General features: G+C 36.0%; 1 protein-coding gene and 1 pseudogene across 6 annotated transcripts in view; one reads left to right on the forward strand and one right to left on the reverse strand.

Moving 5' to 3' along the window:
* The window catches only part of ATG4C (autophagy related 4C cysteine peptidase), an 82,888-nt gene that overhangs the window by 22,678 nt on the left and 38,167 nt on the right, over positions 1-22,043 (forward strand). For all 6 annotated transcript variants that reach the window (XR_001105779.2, XM_012442770.3, XM_012442768.3 and 3 more), the window contains exons 4-6: positions 6,780-7,013; positions 9,284-9,614; positions 13,665-13,735. Coding sequence is in view for 5 of the 6 variants with exons in the window: in XM_012442770.3 (XP_012298193.1) it covers positions 6,780-7,013; positions 9,284-9,614; positions 13,665-13,735 (636 nt within the window). In the remaining variant the exon portion in view is untranslated. The remainder of the gene's footprint in view (positions 1-6,779; positions 7,014-9,283; positions 9,615-13,664; positions 13,736-22,043) is intronic.
* Positions 11,321-11,500, reverse strand: LOC135272729 (embryonic testis differentiation protein homolog B-like; annotated as a pseudogene).

Consider the following 22,043-nt stretch of genomic DNA (forward strand, 5'->3'; position numbering starts at 1 on the left):
CTGGTGGAAGGGTAAATTGGTATAACCTCTTTGTGAGAAATTTGAGAGTACCTAGAAAAATACAGAATATATATAGCTTACGACCCAGCATTTCTTTCTTTTTTTTTTTTTTAGATAGTTGGTGGGTGATTGAGTTATATGCTAAATAATGATCCTGAGTCACAACAGACTTTGACAGTGTTTCCCAATAATCAATAATCAAATATTAAAATGAGTTTAACAAACATGTATGTGTTGTATACATAAAATACATTGCTACTAATTTTTTTAAATAGTGAATTATCTTCTACACTGATTAGAATAAGAAAAAAATGTATCTTATATTTACGACCCAGCATTTCTAAGACCCTGAAGTATTTACAGAGAAGTTCTATATATGTGTGGGAAACACATATATAAGATTTTTATTGTAGCTTTAATAAAAAATTGGAAGCAACTTAAGTATTCACAAGAAGAGGATTAGATGAATAAAGTTATTCATTCATTCTACAAGTATTTATTGAGAACTTAGTATGTGCCAGGCACTGGGGTTACTGCTGAAAGTATGAAACACACAATCTTTACTCTGAAGAAACTTACAGTCAAACAGATGAGAGACATTAAATAATTAAAAATAATCCCATTATTATATTGATGATGAAGCGTAAGTACAGGCTATTAAGAAACTGTTAAGGTGGAACAAATCAGAAGGGATATTATTGAATGCACATAAGGAGAAAGCCCACTGCAAAATGGCGTAAATAATAAGGGGATTTGTGTTATACGTAAGCAGCAGTCCTGAGGGTGGGGCTGGCTCTAAGTTGTTTAATTTGGTGCCTTAGTAACATCATCAAGCACCCATGTCATAATCCATCTTCCTACTCAATCTCAACATGTTGTGGTCACCTCATACTCCTTATGGTAACAAGTGTAGGATATATGAAATATATGATATATGATATATGAAATATATGAAATAATTCAGTGGAAGGACATTTTCTTCTTTGTATTATTTCTTATAAATACTTAATTTCATTTTAATACTCTGTATTATATATCTAAAAATTTTGAAATTATGAATTATTCATACTTAGAGAAAATAAAAACTTGTATGTATACTTTTGAGTAGTAATAGAACTATACTCAACATAAGAAATACAACATTTTGAGTAATTTCTTTTAATTTTTTAAATTTTTTTTTTTTTTTTTTTTTTTTTTTAAGACGGAGTTTCACTCTTGTTACCCAGGCTGGAGTGCAATGGCGCGATCTTGGCTCACCGCGACCTCCGCCTCCTGGGTTCAGGCAATTCTCTTGCCTCAGCCTCCTGAGTAGTTGGGATTATAGGCATGCACCATCATGCCCAGCTAATTTTTTGTATTTTTAGTAGAGACAGGGTTTCACCATGTTGACCAGGATGGTCTCGATCTCTTGACCTCGTGATCCACCCGCCTTGGCCTCCCAAAGTGCTGGGATTATAGGCGTGAGCCACCGCGCCCGGCCAATTTTTTAAATTTGTGGTTAAATTTTTTATATTTAATTTTTGTGGGTACATAGTAAATGTATACATTTATGGGGTACATGAGATATTTTGTTATAGGCATGCAATGTGTAAAAACCACATCATGAAAAATGGGGTATCCATCCCCTCAAACATTTATCCTTTGTGTTGCAGACAATTCAATTATAGTATGAGTAATTTTTTTTTTTTTTTTTTTTTTTTTTGAGACAGAGTTTCGCTCTTGTCACCCAGACTGGAGTGCAGTGGCATGATCTTGGGTCACTGCAACCTCTGCCTCCTGGGTTCAAGCGATTCTGCTGCCTCAGCCTCCTGAGTAGCTGGGATTATAAGTGTGCGCCACCACATTTTTTTATCTTTAATAGAGATAGGGTTTCACCACATTGGCCACACGGGGCTCATTTTCCTGACCTCAAGTGATCTGCCCACCTTGGCCTCCCAAAAAAAACCCTCCTTGGGTTTACAGACATGCGCCACTGTGCCCAGACTACGAGTAATTTTAAATCTCCTCATTCTTCTACTCAATTGTGTGTCTATCTATGCCAAACAGAACCCTATTATCCTGAAGTGTCTTTGATTATTTAGTGTTTCCCGTTTTTACATTTTGTAAATGGAATCAAGCTATATTTTGCTTCTGTGACTTGCTTATGGTTTTCCAAGTTGCATTTTTGAGGTTTGTCAGTGTTGTTGTGTGTAGTTCTGGTTTATTTTTACTACTGTGTAATATTTCGTTGTATGAATTGCCACTGAGTATTCATTCTGCCATTGATAGATATTTAGATTGCTTTTATTTTTTGCCATTATAAGCAACAAATGTGGTACATTTTTGTTTATTTTGGAAATAAGACTGTATTCTCAAAATTTTGGAAATATCATATTTGCTGTTCACTAAAACTGCATGCTGGAAGGAATGAGGGGAATTGGTCATTTGCCAAAGAATGTCACATGTCTGTTAGTATTATCCATTATATGAATTCTCTTTTTCTGATGAGTATAAATCAAAACCACCCTATTATACCTTTCCAGAAATTGCTTTGGTATCCACAGGGAGGGAGGCCCTTTTAGTTAGAAACACATAAATTTAAGTGATACTAATTTCATAAATATAATTATGAAAACAAGAGGATTACTAGTAAATTAGGTCAAATATGAATTTGAAAAGAGATTCAAATATACATTTTGAAAACAGAGAGTCACCGTGAACAAGGTAAAGTATAAAACAAGAGAGTCATTGTAAATCTGGTAAAGGGGAGTCCCAGAGGAAACCAGGTAAGGTTAAAGGGAATGGGAGTATTTATTCAGAACAAAGGGAAGTATGATATTGAGAGAATAGCGTTAAGGATATTTTTGTTAGTGGAGCTTTTACACTTTTAGAATACATGATATCAAGGTCTGTTGATTATGGGGGACTAATTTCTTTCCTCTGTGGGTGTATAAACCCAGAATATATAAAGATTTGTGAATCCTATAATTGATTTTACTTTGGTGAATTTCTAGTTCTTAACACATGTCCAGAGGTTATTGCCTTGCCTTGTCAAGACTTTCTTTGTTGCCTTAACTAAAATATAATATTCTTTTAAGATATTTTAATGCTAACTTAAACTCCTCATTTAAGATATTTTAATGCTAACTTTTTTTTTTTTATCATTACACGCTTATGGCTTTTCAGACTTACTGTATGTTGGTTGATGTCAACCAATAATTTTTGATGCTCAAATTGTCAAGACATTGGCCGGTGGAAGGTCCTTTGAGATTTGCTTCTATGTCTTTCAACAAAATCATATTAATCTTACATAACATTTTGCTTTCTTCCAGACCACATGTTCAGACCCACTTTGTACTTTTTGGTATCAGATAGGAAGCTAGCAATTTCCCAATGAGTTCTTGTTTTTTTTTTTTTTTTTTCGCTATTTTGTTTTGTTTTGTTTTGTTTTGTTTTTAGCAGAAAAAGTGTTAGAGACCGTAATCTGAGAGCAGAGATGCTTTGTGGGGATGCTATTGACCCTGGCTGTTTCATTGGACAAGCTAGAACAAATAAATGTTTTCAGTGTTTTTCTTATAAAGGCATGAATTCAAATTAATATTTGAAGTCTATTTCTAACTGGATCATATTTCTACTTAAATTTTTGATTCTTTAATATCTTTCTATCATATAGATATTTTCTAGTAGTTTAGTTTTGCTAAGGATTTTAAGGAAGTTACTTTGGCTGGAGTCACTCATCTCTCACTTTCTGTGGCATTTATCTGATGGATAGTTTTGTTCATTTGTTTCAATTCCTTTTCTATTTGAAGGCATTGACAATCTGATGTCTTACAAGTCTAAGTGCTTTGAAGGTAGCAGCTTTCAGCCACAGTGGTTTTATATCACTACTACCGTCTGAGTCATCTACAGTGAATTCATAACATTTTAATACAAGATTCTTAAACTTGATTCTGTCTCTGTTATTTAATTTCTAGTAATATTAGAACATGGTTGCAAAAATTAGATTATTTTAATAAGGTTAAATCTGTCCTGATTTCTCAAGCTTTTAAACTTATCTTGCTACCTTTCTGAGCTACAAACTTATTTCCTTGTATTATACAGTTTTTCCTTCTCAATATATCATGCTGTGCACTGTTATGTCAAGGTATATGGCATATAAATCCAAATGACCCTCCTGATATTATCTAGACCAAATACCAAAAGTAAAAAAAAAAAGATTTGCAATTTGTCTGTGAGCTATCTATGAAGAAAGCAATTAAGAATTTATTTTATTTTTATAAGCCTTGTGTTACCACAGATACCATGCTATAATCTGGCTAGGATTTTTTCAGGGTTTCTCTTAGATGACCAGGACATGATGGGCCTAAGAGCCATTAAGGAAAAATTATAATTTGGGGTTATCTCTGGTATATTAGTTGTATCTCAGGGACCAAAATGATTTTACATCTGTCATTGTGGATTTGTCTATTTCTTCCTGAAGTTCTATCAATTTTTGCTTCATTTATAGCAATTTCTACTTAATGTCATAGATAGGTTCTTGGAAACTTCGACTTTAAGTGAAACGACGTACAGCAGGTCCTCAACATCCTTTTTTGTTCAACTTCATTTCATTGTAACAATGATGAGAAAAAAATTGATTTTATTGTATGTTGCTTTGCTTAAAGTCACAGTCTTTAAGAACTTATTGACAACATTGAGGACTAACTGTATTTTGAAGCTCTGTTATTAGGTGCATAAACATTTAGAATTATTATTGTTTCTTTATGAATTGACTCCTTAGTAGTTATGAAATGACCTTCTTTATTCCTGGCGATGTTCTTTGCTCTGAAGTCTACTTGTCTGGTACTAATATAGCCACTTCACCTTTCTTTTGCTTAAAGTTGCATAGTATATCTTTTCTCATCCTTTATCCTTTATGCTTAATCTATTTGTGTCTCTACATTTAAAATATGTTTTTTATAGGAAGTACTAGCTGAGTCATGCTTTTTTATCCAATCTGATAATCTCTGCATTTTAAATTAAGGTGTTTAGGGCCAGGCACAGTGGGAGCCCCAGGTGGGTGTATTACTTGAGGCTGGGAGTTTGAGACCAGCTTGGCCAACATGGAGAAACCCTGTCTCTACTAAAAATACAAAAATCAGCCTGGTGTAGTGGTGCATGCCTGTAATCGCAACTACTTGGGAGGCTGAGGCACAGAATCGCTTTAACCCTGGAGGTGGAGGTTGCAGTGAGCCAAGATTGCATCACTGCACTCCAGCCGAGGTGACGGAGCAAGACTCTTTCTCAAAAACTAAAACTAAAACTAAATAAATAAATAAATTTGTTTAAACTATTTATATTTAATATGATTATTGATAAAGTTAGGTTTAAATGTATCATGTCATTATTTGCTTTCTATTTGTTAAATCTACTCTTTGTTCTCTTTTCTTCCTTTTCTGCCTGCTTTTGGATTATTTTTGTGATTCTCTTTTATCTCTTTTCTTGGCTTATTAGCTGTAACTTTCTATTATTATTTTAGTGGTTTAAGGTTTATAGTATACATCTCTAACTTATCACAGTCTGCTTTCAAGTGATACACCAATTAACATGTAGTAAAGAACCTTATAGTAATACTTCACCTTCTCCCCCCTGGTCTTTATGATATTGTTATCATACATTTACTTATTTAGGTTATACACCACTACATTTTACTTATTTATATGTTATATACCCCATAATAAATTGCTATTATTTTTGTTTAAATAATCAAATATCCTTCGAAGAGGGTATCATGTTTCGTGTCCTTTATTCCTTTGTGTGAATCTGTATTTCCATCTGGACCAGTGGTGTGATCACGGCTCAATGCAGCCTCAACCTCCTGGGCTCAAGTAGTCCTCCCACTTCAGCCTCTCAAGTATCTGGGACTACAGGCATATGCCACCATACCTGGCTAATTTTTAATTTTTGTAGAAATGAGGATCTCACCATGTTTCCCAGGCTGGAGTGCAGTGGCATGATCTTGGCTCACTGCAACCTCTGCCTCCCAGGTTCAGATGGTTCCTTTGCCTCAGCTTCCCGAGTAGCTGGCGCCCAACACCATTCCTGGCTAATTATTTTATCTTTAGTAGAGACAGGTTTTCACCATGTTGGCCAGGCTGGTCTTGAACTCTCAACCTCAAGTGATACACCTGCCTTGGCCTCCCAAAGTGCTGAGATTACAGGCATGAGCCACCGCCCCCAGCCAGAATCTTCCTGTTTTAGCCTCCCAAAGAGCTGGGGATTATAAGTGTGAGCCACCACGTCTGGCTAAGGTTTCTTTTAATGCAGGTTGGCTGGTGATGTCTTCTTCCAGCTTTTGTGCATCTGAAAAAGTCTTTATTTTGCCTTTATTTTTGAAAGATACTTTTGCTGTGTATAGGATTCTGAGTTGATGATTTTTTTTCTTCAGTATTTTAAAGACGTTGCTGCACTATCTTCTTGTTTCTTTTGTTTCCAGTGAGAAATCTAATAAACTTGTCTATGTCCCCTCTTCAGAGAGTTAATTATGTATAGAATATAGGATATTATTCTTAATAACAAGAGCATTATTAATAATACTTTATATTAGTTAACCATACAGTATGTAAAACATTTCAGAATTCATTCTAACTTGATTTTCATAGCAGCTTGATTAGGCAGAATAAGATTTATCTTTTGAAATTAGTAAAAAAGGATTAGAAAGATTGTGATACACTTCACATCTTAAGACAGTAATGATAATGTATTGTTATGATTATAGACGTTTCTCTGGTTATCTATAGACTATATGTTTGTTTTTTTAGATGAAGATAAAATGTTACCTGCAACATCCGGATGTACAATTGAGGATCATGTAATTGCAGGAAATGTAGAAGAATTTCGTAAAGATTTCATTTCTAGAATATGGCTGACCTACAGGGAAGAATTTCCTCAAATAGAAGGCTCAGCTTTGACAACAGACTGTGGTTGGGGCTGTACATTGAGAACTGGCCAGATGCTCTTGGCTCAGGGACTCATACTACACTTCCTTGGTAGAGGTAAAAAAAAAATCTCTGTTTTTTTTGTTTTTGTTATCGACATTTTTCCATTTGAACTCCAGTTTACAAACTGCATGAAATGCCCTGAAGTTGATTTCTTGACTGCGAGGTTTTCTAAGGAGTTGTAACTAATTTAGTGTATTGTGGTTTTTGAACTAGGTCAGATATGACTTGTATGTAAACTTTCCTGATTCCCTTTTCAAAAATGCAGGTTAAATATACCTGTTATTCTTGGTCACCATTATGAGTTAAGTTAGTTCAATTTTTAGTACCCTTTGGATTTTATTGTTGTTACTATTTTTTTTCCTTTTGGTTGAACTCTGGATTATCTCCAGTTAGTTAAGCCCTGGGCAGGTCAATAACAGTGACTGGGGAGATATGTAATATTTTTTAAATCTTAAGAGACTTTACTCTTGTTTCTTTATGTTTTCCCTACATGTTAATAATGGTTTAAAAGTATTTTGATCTTTATTAGTGTGATTATAGTCAATTATATTAAATCAATCAGACATATTCCTTTAAAATTTTTTAATTTTTAGACTATTTTATTTTTATTTTTTAGCAATAGGGTCTCTGTTGCCCAGGCTAGAGTGCAGTGATGTAATTATAGGTCATTGCAACTTGGAATTCCTGGGCTCAAACTATCCTCCTGCCTCAGCTTCTTGAGTAGCTGGGACTACAGGTGCATGTCACCATGCTTGGCTAATTTTTAAATTTTTTTGTAGAGATGGGGTCTTACTATGTTGCCCAGGCTGGTCTTGAACTCCTAGGCTCAAGTGGTGCTCCCACCTCGCCCTCCCAAAATGTTGGGATTACAGGTGTGAGCCACTGTGCCTGTCACTAGACATATTTCTAATAAGGTCATCATACAATGTTTTAGACCCTAAAAAATGTCATTGATACTTAACTTACATATATATATTTTTCCTTTCATGCCACCTTTCTGTTGGTCTATTTTTAATAATATGTACATTTGTAGGAATATTTTAGTTTATGATTTTAGGATATCAGATTTGATTATTATCAAATATTATCAGATTTTTATAAATGTTAGACAGTATCCCTACCATGCATGTCATATATTTAGTAACTTTTCTGTAGAGATTATTGATGAGATTATTTAGAGAGAATGTTTATTGAAGAATGGTGTTGAAAATGCAAAGGAAAATAATTTTTAAACTGGTTTTCTGGGATGATTTATTTATAGTCTTGTGCAGTCATGGGCAAGGATTGGAATATTTTTCAGTCCTCACTAGATCTCTGAATCTATGACTTATTTTGTTAACTTAAAATTACATGCATGTTTGGGGACTGTCTTGTTATTCAAAACTTTGACATAGTAGATATATTTGATTTTTTGAGGTCTTTGATCTTTTATGATTTCATTTATTAACTGTTAGAATATTAAATAATGATTAAATTATTCTGAAGAAATGTACAGGAAAATACTTTGAAAAAAAATTAAAATTGCCATGGTCAGACTTCTATTTTAACATATAATCAAAACATCCACTTTCTGAAGATATCTTTTTTTTTTTTTTTTAAGACAGTCTTGCTCTGTTGCCCAGGCAGGAGTGCAGAGGCACAATCTCGGCTCACTGCAACCTCCACCTCCCAGGTTTAAGCCATTCTGTGCCTCAGCCTCCCAAGTCCTGGGATTACAGGCATGAACCACTGCCTGCCTGATATCCTCTTTACTAGTATTATAATGTTTATTGTGCCTTTGGGTGGTCAAGACTAGATGTTTGATAAGCAGTTTGATAATGAAATACAAAAGTCTTTATTCTATCTCAGCACTATCAAAGAACAGAAAAAAGAACATCTGGGATTGTCCATTTTTACCCAAGGTTACTATTTTTTCTTTCTTTTGTCTTGTATTTTTGTATTTTTTTTTTGATTATATGACTTTTTAGAAACTACAGAAAAGTACCGTTTTATTGAGATATAGCCTATCATAAATTTGCTCCTTTCAAGTGAACAATTCAGTGGTTCTTAGCATAGTTACAGAGTTCCACAATCATCACCATAAATCTAATTTTAGAACACTTTCATCATTCCTCAAAGAAACCTTGTACCCATTAACAGCCACTCCCAATACGTCTCCATAAGCAACATTAATCTACTTTCTGTTTTCATATATTTGCTTATTTCTGAATTTACTATCTTATTTTAGTAACCCATATGACCATAAATGCTACATATTTATTTTAGTAAAATTGTTGAAGTAACTATTTAAAAGATCTGAACACTTTGCTTTGGAACTACTATAGCTTGGACCTGGCCTGATGCTTTGAATATTGAAAATTCAGACTCTGAATCATGGACTTCCCACACTGTCAAAAAATTTACAGCATCATTTGAAGCATCGCTTTCAGGGGAAAGAGAACTCAAAACCCCAACAATTTCTCTGAAAGAAACAATTGGGAAATATTCTGATGATCATGAAATGCGAAATGAAATTTATCACAGGAAAATCATCTCTTGGTTTGGCGATTCCCCCTTGGCTCTTTTTGGCTTACATCAACTAATAGAATATGGAAAGAAATCTGGGAAAAAAGCAGGAGATTGGTATGGACCAGCTGTGGTTGCTCACATTTTAAGGTAAATTGTTTTAAAATCTTTCTCCCTGTGAAAGAGGTCCTCAGGATCAAGAGATACTGATTTTTGCAATGTGTATATATAATTGGAACTTTAAAAGTCTTAACTGTATGAGAATGTTAAGATGTTTTCATTTGCCAACAGAGAAAAAAGAAGACATATTGCGACTCTAGTTACATTTAATTTATTTACTGACAAATTTTTCTTCTCTTTCTCTTAGATATAGATATCCCAGGTCTTTTTCTAACCAGGTTTTCATTGGAACACCTTATTGAAATGCTCTAATCACTAACATCTCTTTCAACCTTGGAACGTGCATAACATTATAGTTTTTTTTAATAGTGTAACTTGTGGGCTGTAATGTACTGATAGTGTAATAAAATGTCAAGAGTTAAAGTTGATGTTTTCAGCATTTGTTTGTACACATCAAATTCTCGTGAATTGTAAATATACAGGACTATTACTATTATAATTATAGTAAAAGTAAAGGATCTGTGATATTCAGGATAGTTAGAAAAAAAGAGTCCAATTTCACTTAAGCTTTTTATATGCCATTTATTTATTTCAATACTAAGTGTTTTTTAAAAAATCTTATTTGTGTGTATATCCCATTTTTGTTATAAACTAAATCATTAATATGTCATGTAAGTATAGCATGTTGTGATAAATTTACTCCATTTAAAATCATATATAAATCTGAAATCATTACAAAGCATTTTTTGGATATTAACATGCTTCTGTATTTTATAGACCAGATGCTTACAATTGAAAAGTATTTGCCTAATGTTATTAATTGGATTGTTAATGCTCTATCAATTCCAACTTGGTATGACATTTATAAAAGCATAATCCTAAAAGCATAGTTTCTACCCTTCAAGATGTTCTCTACTGTGGGGGACAGCAAACTTTTTCTGTGAAGTGACAAATATTTTAGGCTTCACAGGTCTTATAAAGGTTTCTGCTGGCCATCTTTCCTCTCCCTCCAGTCCCTTAAAACTGCCAAAACCATTCTTAGCTTGCAGATGGTACAAAAACAGGACACAGGTTGTATTTGGCTTATGGGGATAGTTTGCCAATCTTTCTTCTCTGCTAACACATAGGAACATGAATAATAAGGCATTTTAAATGAAAGAATTACATACAAAGATATTGTTAAATAAAATTATATTTCCACAATTTGCATAATCACCATTTACAGATATTGTTATTATGATTTTTTTCACACCATGTACACCATTGAGAACATTATACTCAAGAATATATAGGCCGGGCGCAGTGGTTCATGCCTGTAGTCCGAGCACTTTGGGAGGCCGAGGCGGGTGGATCATGAGGTCAGGAGATCGAGACCATCCTGGCCGTGGTGAAACACCATCTCTACTAAAATACAAAAAGAAAAAAATTAGCTGGGTGTGGTGGCGCACACCTGTAGTCCCAGCTACTCAGGAGGCTGAGGCAGGGAAATCGCTTGAATCCGGGAGACGGAGGTTGCAGTGAGCCGAGATTGTGCCACTGCACTCCAGCCTGGCGAAAGAGAGAGACTCCTCTCAAAAAAAAAAAAAATATATATATATATATATATTTAATGTTTCGAGCATAGGAGGACTTTATTGTTCTAATTATGTTTAATTTCTCTAAATTCTGGCTGGGCAGGCCTCAGCACATAAGCCACATGACTTTTTGTCCAAGGCCATGTCCACCCTGGAGTTACTTTATGACAGCATCCACAGCCACCTTGACAGGTCGATGTCACTTCTGTGCCTGCTCAGTTGTTTGTTCTTTAAAAAGACTAGCACATTGTTGGTGAGCTTCTTGTATTAGAAGAATTTGTCAGACTTCTTGATGTTCAGTGTGGGCCTGTTGGGACTGGCTTTAGGGAGTTCTTTACCCATGAGGCAGCGGCTCCAAACAACCTCAGGAAGACAACTCAACTAAGAAAGCAGGATCACAAGGTCCCACAATAGTCTGTTTGCAAGCTGAGAGCAAGGAGAAACAGTCTGAGTCCCAAACTGAAGAACTTGGAGTCTGATGATATTCGAGGGCATGAAGCATCCAGCACAGGAGAAAGATGTAGACTGGGAGGCCAGGCCCATTTCAGCCTTTCACGTTTCCCTGCCTGCTTTATATTTGCTGGCAGCTGATTAGATTCTGCCCACCAGATTAAGAGTGGGTCTACCTTCCCCAGCCCACTTACTCAAATGCTAATCTCCTTTGGTAACACCCTGCAGGGACACCCAGGATTAACTCCCTGCATCCTTCAATCCAATCATGTTGACACTTAGTATTAACCATCACAAGTCCACCCCTTGTCAACTTGAACCCATATACATCTCCTGAGATCACACATAATCTTCAAATAAAGACAATCATAAGGTCATAATTATGCCTAACATAATACAACTATTCTTCATACACCTGGAAATGAACCAATCCCCAACCCAAATGCCATCACATAAAGTTAGCAATACTTAAATGCTGATATTAATCACTAAATCTTATGTCACATGATAAAGGACAAGGAAATCAAATGAGGATATTTTCTTAGTACAAGTGTATACCTGCACAAACATGTTTTTAACAAAAGAAAGAGGAAATAATCATGACAATTACAGTCCTCGTTTCTGCAGCTGGTCAGGTGGTCATAGCTGGTATCGATGACTACCTTCTACTACCCATTCTGTATTCCCTTTGCCATCAGCAAGCATGTCTGTAGGTCGTGGTTTTTTTCCTGGTGGAGTGACTGAAACCTTCATTCCTGAAGGGTCTGGGTCATTTGTAGTCCTGCCTGGATTGGCTGTTGTAGTTGCCCATTGGCCTTAATCAGAGGGCATGTAGTACTAAGAGATGCCCTAAGGGGTCTCCTGTATTCCATGCGTACCCTTTTTTGTTTGTTTTTGAGACAGAGTCTTGCTCAGCTGCCCGGGCTGGAGTGCAGTGGCACGGTATCTTACTGCAACCTCTGCCTCCTGGGTTCAAGTGATTCTCCTGCCTCAGCCTTCTGAGTAGCTGGGATTATAGGCTCCTGCTACCATGCCAAGCTAATTTTTGTATTTTTAGTAGAGACGGGGGTTTCACCATCTTGGCCAGGCTGGTTGTGAATTCCTGACCTCATGATCCACCCGCCTGCCTCGGCCTCCCAAAGTGCAGGGTTTACAAGTGTAAGCCACCATACCCGTCCCATGCATACTCTTCCTTACCTCCATTGTGGAGAAGTAGACTGATTTCATCTTGATAGTCTGGGTCAGTCACCCGACCCTACACTGTAACTCCTTTCTTACCCTGTTGACTTAAAGGTAGGAGGAGCCCATTCTGTCCAATCTTATCATCCAGTTTAATGGAATTGTGTCTTCTAGTGGCAGCGTTCCTCCCTCTGGAACTAAGACTTCTAGGCCAGCAGAATGTAATGTCATGGGAACAGGAAGCAAAAATTTTGCTTATATTATCACTTTCATCATCATGAGGGCAGGAAGCATCCAGCACAGGAGAAAGATGGAGACTGGGAGGCTAGGCCTGTTTCCAGGAATATTTTTTAATTTACAGTTTTACTTATACAATTTTAAGATTTGAAATAAGAAAATTCATTTGTTTAGGTTATATAGGTTTTTATATGTAGGAGAAAAATCATGCTGTTGTTTAAAGAATGAAAACTTTCTTAAGTGTACCAGAGGACATACACAGTAATTGACTCCTAGTCAGTAATGTAAGTTAATTTGCAGCAAATTTTGTAGCGTATTCATATCACATGAATGATAAGGTGAGTGATTGAGAGAAATACTTCTTTTTGGAGGGAGAGGAGTAGAGCTTTATACCCAATAATTTTTAAAATTATTTTGTGGTTTATGTTTTAATGTTCTTTGAGTAATTTAATGTAATATTCAACTTTGAACATTTTAATCTGATTTCTGATACCATTCAGAAAATAGTTTTTGACAGCAGACACTATGAGTTAAGTAAGAACATCAAAAAATGATGACCTTTTTTCCTTCTTAAATTAAATCTTTAGTCACCAATAGGAAATGTTAGGATTTTGAAAGATAATGCTTGTTATTTTCTCAGAAAAGCAGTTGAAGAAGCAAGACACCCAGATTTACAAGGAATAACTATTTATGTTGCACAAGATTGTACAGGTAAGGAATGTATATGATTCTAATTTTTGTCGGTTTTATTTGGTCATACTTTTTATATGTGTTTAGTTTATCATCCCAGTAATACTGCAGTGATTATGAAGGCAGGGACCATGTCTTATACATTTTTGTTCCTAAATGTAGTAAGCACTTAACAAATATTTTTTGATTGAATACATACTATGAATTTTTTGATGTAATATTAAAATAAATTCTCAAAGATTTCAGCATTTCAGATGATTACTTAAAAAGAGATAGGCAGGAAAATTCAACATAGGTATATACTTGGGCTGCATGTATGCTAGGTACCATTTCATTGGTAGATGTGTTTCAAGGAAAGAAAATTCTTAGTTTAATATTATGAGGAATTGAATATATTTCTCATTAATACTTTAGTAAATCATCTAACGATGCAGCTATTGTCCAGATTTGCTTTGTTTTATTGTTTTGGGTCTTCTTTTTGATGATCACTCTCTCTACAGGTTGAGTATGTTTTATCCAAAATGTTTGAGACCACAAGTGTTTCTGATTTTGTCGTTTTTTGGACCTTTCAATATTTGCATGTATGTAATGAGATATCTAGGGGATGGGACTGAAGTCTAAACATGAAATTCATTTATGTTTTGTATACTCCTTATACACATAGCCTGAAGGAAATTTCATACACTGTTTTTAATAATTTTGTGCATAAGACAAAGTTTTGACTGTTTTGATTGCAACCTGTCACATGCAGTCACATGTAGAATTTTTCACTTGTGAAAAATGTTGTGCTCTGAAAGTTTCAGATTTTGGAGTAGGAATGCTCAACGTATGGTAATTTTGAAACTTTGTTGGGGATAAAATAGAGACCTTAATTCTTAATAAAATAAAAATGGCTTAGCCATCATGCTGTTAAGTATATATTTTTTACAGAAATACTATTACAATTATAAAATATGTTAATGTTTTAGAAAAGCTAAATATACTTCAACCATGTTTTAATACAAGGATATCTGTAAAATGCTTAAGGTTACCCTGCATTTTTGTTTGGCCTTTTGTTAAGGTTAGTTTCCTTTTAAAGAAAGACTAATATCCGTAATTATAGCCATATGAAAAGAAAAGGTCTAAATTTTTAGATAAATACATGAGTTTTGCAGGTACTATGTTTGTTTTTCCAGTAGGAAGTCTTGCAAAAAATTTGCTGTGTTAAATAGTTCTAATTAACGCTAAGGATGTACCTAAACAAGTAATCATTAAATAAATGTATGAATTTGTCTTTTGTGCTTTTATTGACACAGTCAGCCTAGATCTTTGTTACATATAATTAAGCAAACATTACAATGTTCCTTGTTATAGAAATGGTTTGTGTAATTTGAAGTAGTTCTTAAATTTTTTTTTATTCATGTTTAAGTCTCCTAAAGGGAGAACTTGTATTTGTATAATTTTGATAGACTGTGAGATTAGGAATTAAGTGAAACCAGATTCTGTCAATGATTTCTTCTCCCTCTGTCTTCATTAGTGTTTTTAAAGGTTTTGTTTTCCATTTATTATTATTTTTTTCTTATTCTGTGTTCTCTTCCTTTGTAATAGCATCTATTTTCATGGCTTTAAATACTGTATACTAGGACTTTTAAAACTACATTTTTAGGGCCAAGCATGGTGGCTCACACCTATAATCTCAGCACTTTGAGAGGCTGAGGTGGGCAGATCACTTGAGCCCAGCAGTTCAAGACCAGCCTGAGCAACATGGTGAAACCCAATCACTTGAGCCCAGCAGTTTGAGAGGCAGTGGTGAAATCTCGTCACTACAAAATATACAAAACTTGGTTGAGCATGGTGGTGACATGCCTGTAGTCCCAGCTACTCGGGAGGCTGAGGTGGGAGAATCACTTGAGCCTGGAAGGCAGAGTTGCAGTGAACCGATATCGTGCCACACTGCACTCCAGCCTGGGCAACAGAGTGAAACCCTGTCTCAAAAAACTACATTTCTAAGCCTACCTGAGGCAAAATGTGATAACTCACATTTTCTGCCACCTTTAAAATATCTCCACTTACATATTCTACAAACACTTCAAATTCAGTGTGTTTAAAACTGCTGTTTCCCTCAGTTCCACCCCTTTTTGCTTTCTATTTTCTCTTGACTGGCACATCCACATATGTACTCAAGTCCTAAGTAGAACCTACTCATTCTTGACTGCTTTTTCATTGCTTATATTTAGTCAGTCAGCATTTTAAAAAATGTTCCTGAAATCTGTTTCTCTTCTTTATTCTTGTTGATTTAGATCAGACTCTTATCTCTCACTTGAACTTTAACTTGATTTCCCTACTTGTCTGTCTTCCCTTCTCGGTACATCTGATCAAAATAAACTGATCATGTTCCTTTATCTACAAACCAATGACTGCCCACTAACTCTAGTCTCATGTTATCTTGGCATATGAAGCACCATGAAGTCCTTTATAATTTGTCCTGACCTACATTTCCAGCATCACCTTCTAACACTGTCTTCCGTATTTTCCCCTCAGGCCATTCCTTAGACATGGTGTCATTATCCTTTTTCCCCATGCCTTTGTGCATATTATTGCCTCTGCTTGGCATGTCCTTTATTATTAGAATGCCTCTTGTTAAGTTTATTTTTTATTTTATTATACTTTAAGTTCTGGGGTACATATGCAGAATGTGCAGGTTTGTTACACAGGCATACATGTGCCATGGTGGTTTGCTGCACCCATCACCCCATCATCTACATTAGCTATTTCTCCTGATACTAGCCCTCCACCCCCGACAGGCCTCAGTGTGTGATGTTCCCCTCCCTGTGTCCATGTGTTCTCATTGTTCACCTCTCACTTACGAGTGATAACATGCAGTGTTTGGTTTTCTGTTCTTGTGTTAGTTTGTTGAGAATGATGGTTTCCACCAGTTTCATCCATGTCCCTGCAAAGGACATGAACTAATCTTTTTTTATGACTTCACAGTATTCCATGGTGTATGTGTGTCACATTTTCTTTATCGAGTCTATCATTGATGGGCATTTGGGTTGGTTCCAAGTCTTTGCTATTGTAAACAGTGTTGCAATAAACCTACATGTGCATGTGTCTTTATAGTAGACTGATTTATAATCCTTTGGGTATATATCCAGTAATGGGATTGCTGGGTCAAATGGTATTTCTGGTTCTAGATCCTTGAGGAATAGCCAGACTGTCTTCCACAATGGTTGAACTAATTTACACCCCAACAACAGTGTAAAAGTGTTTCTATTTCTCCACATCCTCTCCAGCATCTGTTGTGTCCTGATTTTTCAATGATCACCATTCTAACTAGTGTGAGATGATATCTCATTGTAGTTTTGATTTGCATTTCTCTAATGACCAGTGATGATGAACTTTTTTTCATGTGTTTTTTGGTTGTATAAATGTCTTTTAAGAAGTGTCTGTTCATATCCTTTGCCCACTTTTTGATGGAGTTACTTTTTTCTTATAAATTTAAGTTCTTTGTGGATTCAGGATATTAACCCTTTGTCAGATGGATACATTGCAACATTTTTTTCCCATTCTGTAGTTTGCCTGTTCACTCTGGTGTCTTTTGCTGTGCAGAAGCTCTTTAGTTTAATTAGATTCCATGTATCAATTTTAGTTTTTGTTGCCATTGCTTGTGGTGTTTTAGTCATGAAGTCTTCGCCCATGCCTATGACCTGAATGGTTTTGCCTAGGTTTTCTTCTAGGGATTTTATGGTTTTAGGTCTTATGTTTAAGTCTTTAATCCATCTTGAGTTAATTTTTGTATAAGGTGTAAGGAAGGGGTCCAGTTTCAGTTTTCTGCATATGACTAGCCAGTTTTCCCAACACCATTTATGAAATAGGGAATCCTTTCCTTATTTTTGTCAGGTTTGTCAAAGATAAGATGGTTGTAGATGTGTTATTTCTGAGGACTCTGTTCTGTTCCATTGGTCTATATATCTGTTTTGGTAGCTGTTAAGTCTTAGTCATTCTTCAAGAACATGCACAAATGTTATACCTTTGGCAGTCTTTCCCAACTGTCGTTAGGCAGAATTAGTTTACTTTTCCTCTGTGCTCTGTAACATTTTGGAAATACTTCTATTAAATATTGTACTTGTGATTCAGTTGTGATATCACCTTATAATTTCCTGTTTCTTATATATAATATCAATGATTGTTGAGGTAGCAAGCGTAGAGGTAAGGTATCAGAATCATTTGGTTGAGATTCTCTGCTGTGATGAGCCTCTGTTACAGAATTGGACTATGTCATAGCCCTTACATATACAGGAAGTGGAGGAAAAACACCAAATGATTAGGCTAGACATTTTTCGAAGTCAGGATCTTATTTATTTTATACCTCTCTAGTGTAGAACACATCAAGAAATAGCAGATCCTCAGTAAATGTATGTTGAATGAAGATGAAGGGTGAGAATGCAATCTCTATCCTGATAAGGGAGAACTACCGTGGCATTTTTGTAGCTTTGGTTTCAACTGACTATGGGAGATAGGGGAGTTAGGTAAAGAGAAGAATTTGTTAGCTCAGTCTAAATTTGGAATTTAAAGGAAAGAACTGGGACAGAAGTGGCAGAATTTCCTATTCAGCTCTTCTGGGAAGATAGAAGAGTTTCATTAAACTGACAAAGCGTACGGGTGTAAAGTATGTTTTGAAGAAAACTACTTCAATTTGAATAAAATAAAATTTTGTCTAATTTTGCTTCAACCAAATCCTACTGTTTTCTCTTGAACTGTGGTACTTAGGCTGTCATAGCCACCACTGTATACCACTCTTTTAGAAGTGCTCTTTTCTCTCTCTCTCTCTTTTTTTTTTTTTTTTTTTGAGACAGGGTTTTTTACTCTTTTGACCAGGCTGGAGTGCAGTGGTGCGATCATAGATCACTGTTACCTCAAACTCCTGGGCTCAAGTGTTCCTCCTGCCTCAGCTTCCCAAATAACTAGCATTAAAGGCACACATCACCATTTCTGGTTAATTTTAAAATTTTTTATAGAGACAAGGGTCTTGCTGTATTGCCCAGGCTGGTCTTGAACTCCTGGCTTCAAGTGATCCTCCTGCCACAGCCTCCCAAAGTGCTGGATAATATGAGCCATTGTACCCACCCCAAAACTGCTCTTACCAATAACTTAATTTTTCTAAGCCTAGCAGTAACTTCTCAGTCCTCATATCACACAATCTATCAGCAGCATTTGACACTGTTGACTCTTCCTCCTTACAACATTTTGTTTACTTGATTTCTAGACACTACTCTGTAGATTTTCCCTCTACCTCCTCATTCACTCCTTCATAGCCTCCTTTGTTGGTTTTTCCTCATCTCCTTGACCACTAAAAATGTTAGGGCTTCAGTGCTCAGTCTTTAGACTTCATCTCATCTCTTTTTCTGTCTATACTGATTTGAATTCACCAAGTCTCGTGGCTTTATAATGCAGGTGGTAATCTGCATGCTGGTAACTCCCAAATTTATAGGTCTGTCCTAGTCCTGTCTCCAAAGTCCAGTTGCATATGTCCTGTCTATTCAACCTTTCTATTTACCTGTCTAACAAGTATCTCAAAGTTACCATGTCTAAAACTGAATTTCCATTTCTCCCTTCTATATTTTCCCCTCCTCCATTTTTCCATGTCTTTGTAAATGTCAACTTTCTTTTTTTTGGTGGGTGACGGAGTTTCACTCTTGTTGCCCAGGCTGGAGTGCGGTGGCACAATCTTGGCTCACCGCAGCCTCCGCCTCCTGGGTTCAAGTGATTCTCCTGCTTGAGCCTCCTGAGTAGCTGGGATTACAGGCATATGCCACCACGCCGTGCTAATTTTTTGTATTTTTTAGTAGAGATGGGGTTTCACCATCTTGGCCAGGCCGGTCTTGAACTCTTGACCTCATGATCCACCTGCCTTGGCCTCCCAAAGTGCTGGGATTACAGGCGTAAGCCACCTTGCCCAGCCGTAAATGGCAACTTTCTTACTCTGTTTGCTTAAACCAAAACCCTTCAAATCACCTGTGACTCAATTTTTTCTCTCACATCTTAACATTTAATAGTGAGTCCCTTATCTTCAGATACATGAACTGATCACTTTTTAAAAAAACTTTTGAGATGGAGTCTTGCTCTGTTGCCCAGGTTGGAGTGCAGTCGCACGATCTCAGCTCACTGCAACCTCTACCTCCCAGGTTCAAGCCTCAGCCTCCGGAGTAGCTGGGATTACAGGTGCCTGCCACCATGCCTGGCTAATTTTTCATATTTTTAGTAGAGATGGGGTTTCTCTATGTTGACTATGCTGGTCTTGAACTCCTGACCTCAAATGATCCACCTACCTTGGCCTCCCAGAGTGCTGGGATTACAGGCGTGACCCACTGTGCCTTGTTAATTATGGTGCAATGATCACTTTCTGCCTCTTCATGGCTATTTCCTTTCTTTACAGTTACTACCTTTGTTCAAGCCACCATCATCTCTTGCTGGATAACTGCAATGGCTTTCTAACTGTTCAGAGTACTTTAGCCCTTGCCCTATAGCCTATTTTGGTTTTAGAGTGAAATGAAAGCAAGTTTATTAAGAAAGTAAAGGAATAAAAAAGTGGCTACTCCATAGGCAGAGCAGCCCCTTTCCCCTACAGTCTATTACTAACACAGGAAACAGGCTATTAAAGTATAAGTCAGATTAGGACATCCCTGAACAATTCTTCAGTGGCTTCCCATCACTGAAAAACTGGTCTTTACAATGGCTTTCAAGAGTTCACACAGTCTGTCTTCATTCTCCCCTATAACTATAATCTTATCTTCTAATCCTATTTCCTGCTACGTACCCCTTGTTTACTTCCCTTCAGAAGACTGGCCTCTTGTTTCTGGGACATGGTAATTATACTTCTACCTTAAGATATTTGCACTTTTTGATCTTTTCACATGGAATGTTTTTCCCTTCGGTGTCAATATTACTTGGTTTCTTTCATTTAGTCTTGACTCAAATATTACTTTCTCATAAGATCTTCCCTAGCCACCTTATTTTAAATTGCCTCCCTCTCGGCATTTCCTGTTCACCCTTCTCTCTTTGTTTTTTCAAAACATGTATCACCATCTCACAGATATTTTACATATTTATTGTCTATTTCCTCCATTAGCATATATGCTCAAGGAGGGGGGAATTTTTCTGTTTTGCCTACTGCTGAAGGCCCAGTGTCATAAAGTAGTTAGCTATCAATAAGTATCTATTCAATACATAAATGAAGTAGTTTTTTTTTTTTAACATTTATTTTAGGTTCAGGGGTACATGTGAAGGTTTGTTAGATATGTAAACTTATGTCATGGGGGTTTGAGGTACAGATTATTTCATCGTCCAGATATTAAGCCTGGTACCCAGTAGTTATTTTTTCTGCTCCTCTCTCTCCTCCCATCCTCCACCCTCAAGTAGACCCTAGTGTCTGTTGTTCCCTTCTTTGTGTTTGTCAGTTCTCATCATTTAGCGCCCACTTTTAAGTGAGAACATGCAGTATTTGGTTTTCTGTTCTTGTGTTAGTTTGCTAAGGATAATGGCCTCCAGCTCCAACCATGTTGCCACAAAAGACATGATCTCATTCTTTTTTTTATGGCCTCATAGTATTCCATGGTGTATATGTACCACATTTTCTTTATCTAGTCTGTCAAATGGGCATTTAGGCTGATTCTCTTTCCTATTGTGAATAGTGTTTCAATGAACATTTGTGTGCATATGTCTTTATGGTAGAATGATTTATATTTTCCTGGGTATATACCCAGTGATATTACTGAGTCAAATGGTAGTTTTGTTTTTAGCTCTTTGAGGAATTGCCATACTGCTTTCTACAATGGTTAAACTAATTTACTCTCCCACCAGTGATATATGAGCATTCCTTTTCTCCACAACCTCGCCAGCATCTGTTATCTTTTGACTTTTTGATAATAACCATTCTGACTGGTGTGAGATTGCATCTCATTGTGGTTTTGATTAGCATTTCTCTAATGATAAGTGATATTGAGCTTTTTTTTATATGCTTATTGCCTACATGTATGTCCTTTTGAAAACATACATGTCCTTTGCCCACTTTTTAATGGGGTTGTTCTCTTGTAAATTTGTTTAAATTCCTTATAGATGCTGGATATTAGACCTTTGTCAGATGCATAGTTTGCAAATATTTTCTCACATTCAATAGATTATCTGTTTACTATTTTGATAGTTTCTTTTGCTGTGCAGAAGTCTTTAAGTTTAATTAGATCCTGTTTGTCAATTTTTGCTTTTGTTGTGATTGTTTTTGGTATCTTTGTTATGAAATCTTTGCCTGTTCCAGTGCCCAGGATGGTATTACCTAGGTTGTCTTCTAGGGTTT

This window comes from Aotus nancymaae, unplaced genomic scaffold (genome assembly GCF_030222135.1).
Source record: "Aotus nancymaae isolate 86718 unplaced genomic scaffold, 86718_ANA_hifiasm-v0.15.2.pri h1tg000007l, whole genome shotgun sequence".
Lineage (NCBI taxonomy): Eukaryota > Metazoa > Chordata > Mammalia > Primates > Aotidae > Aotus > Aotus nancymaae.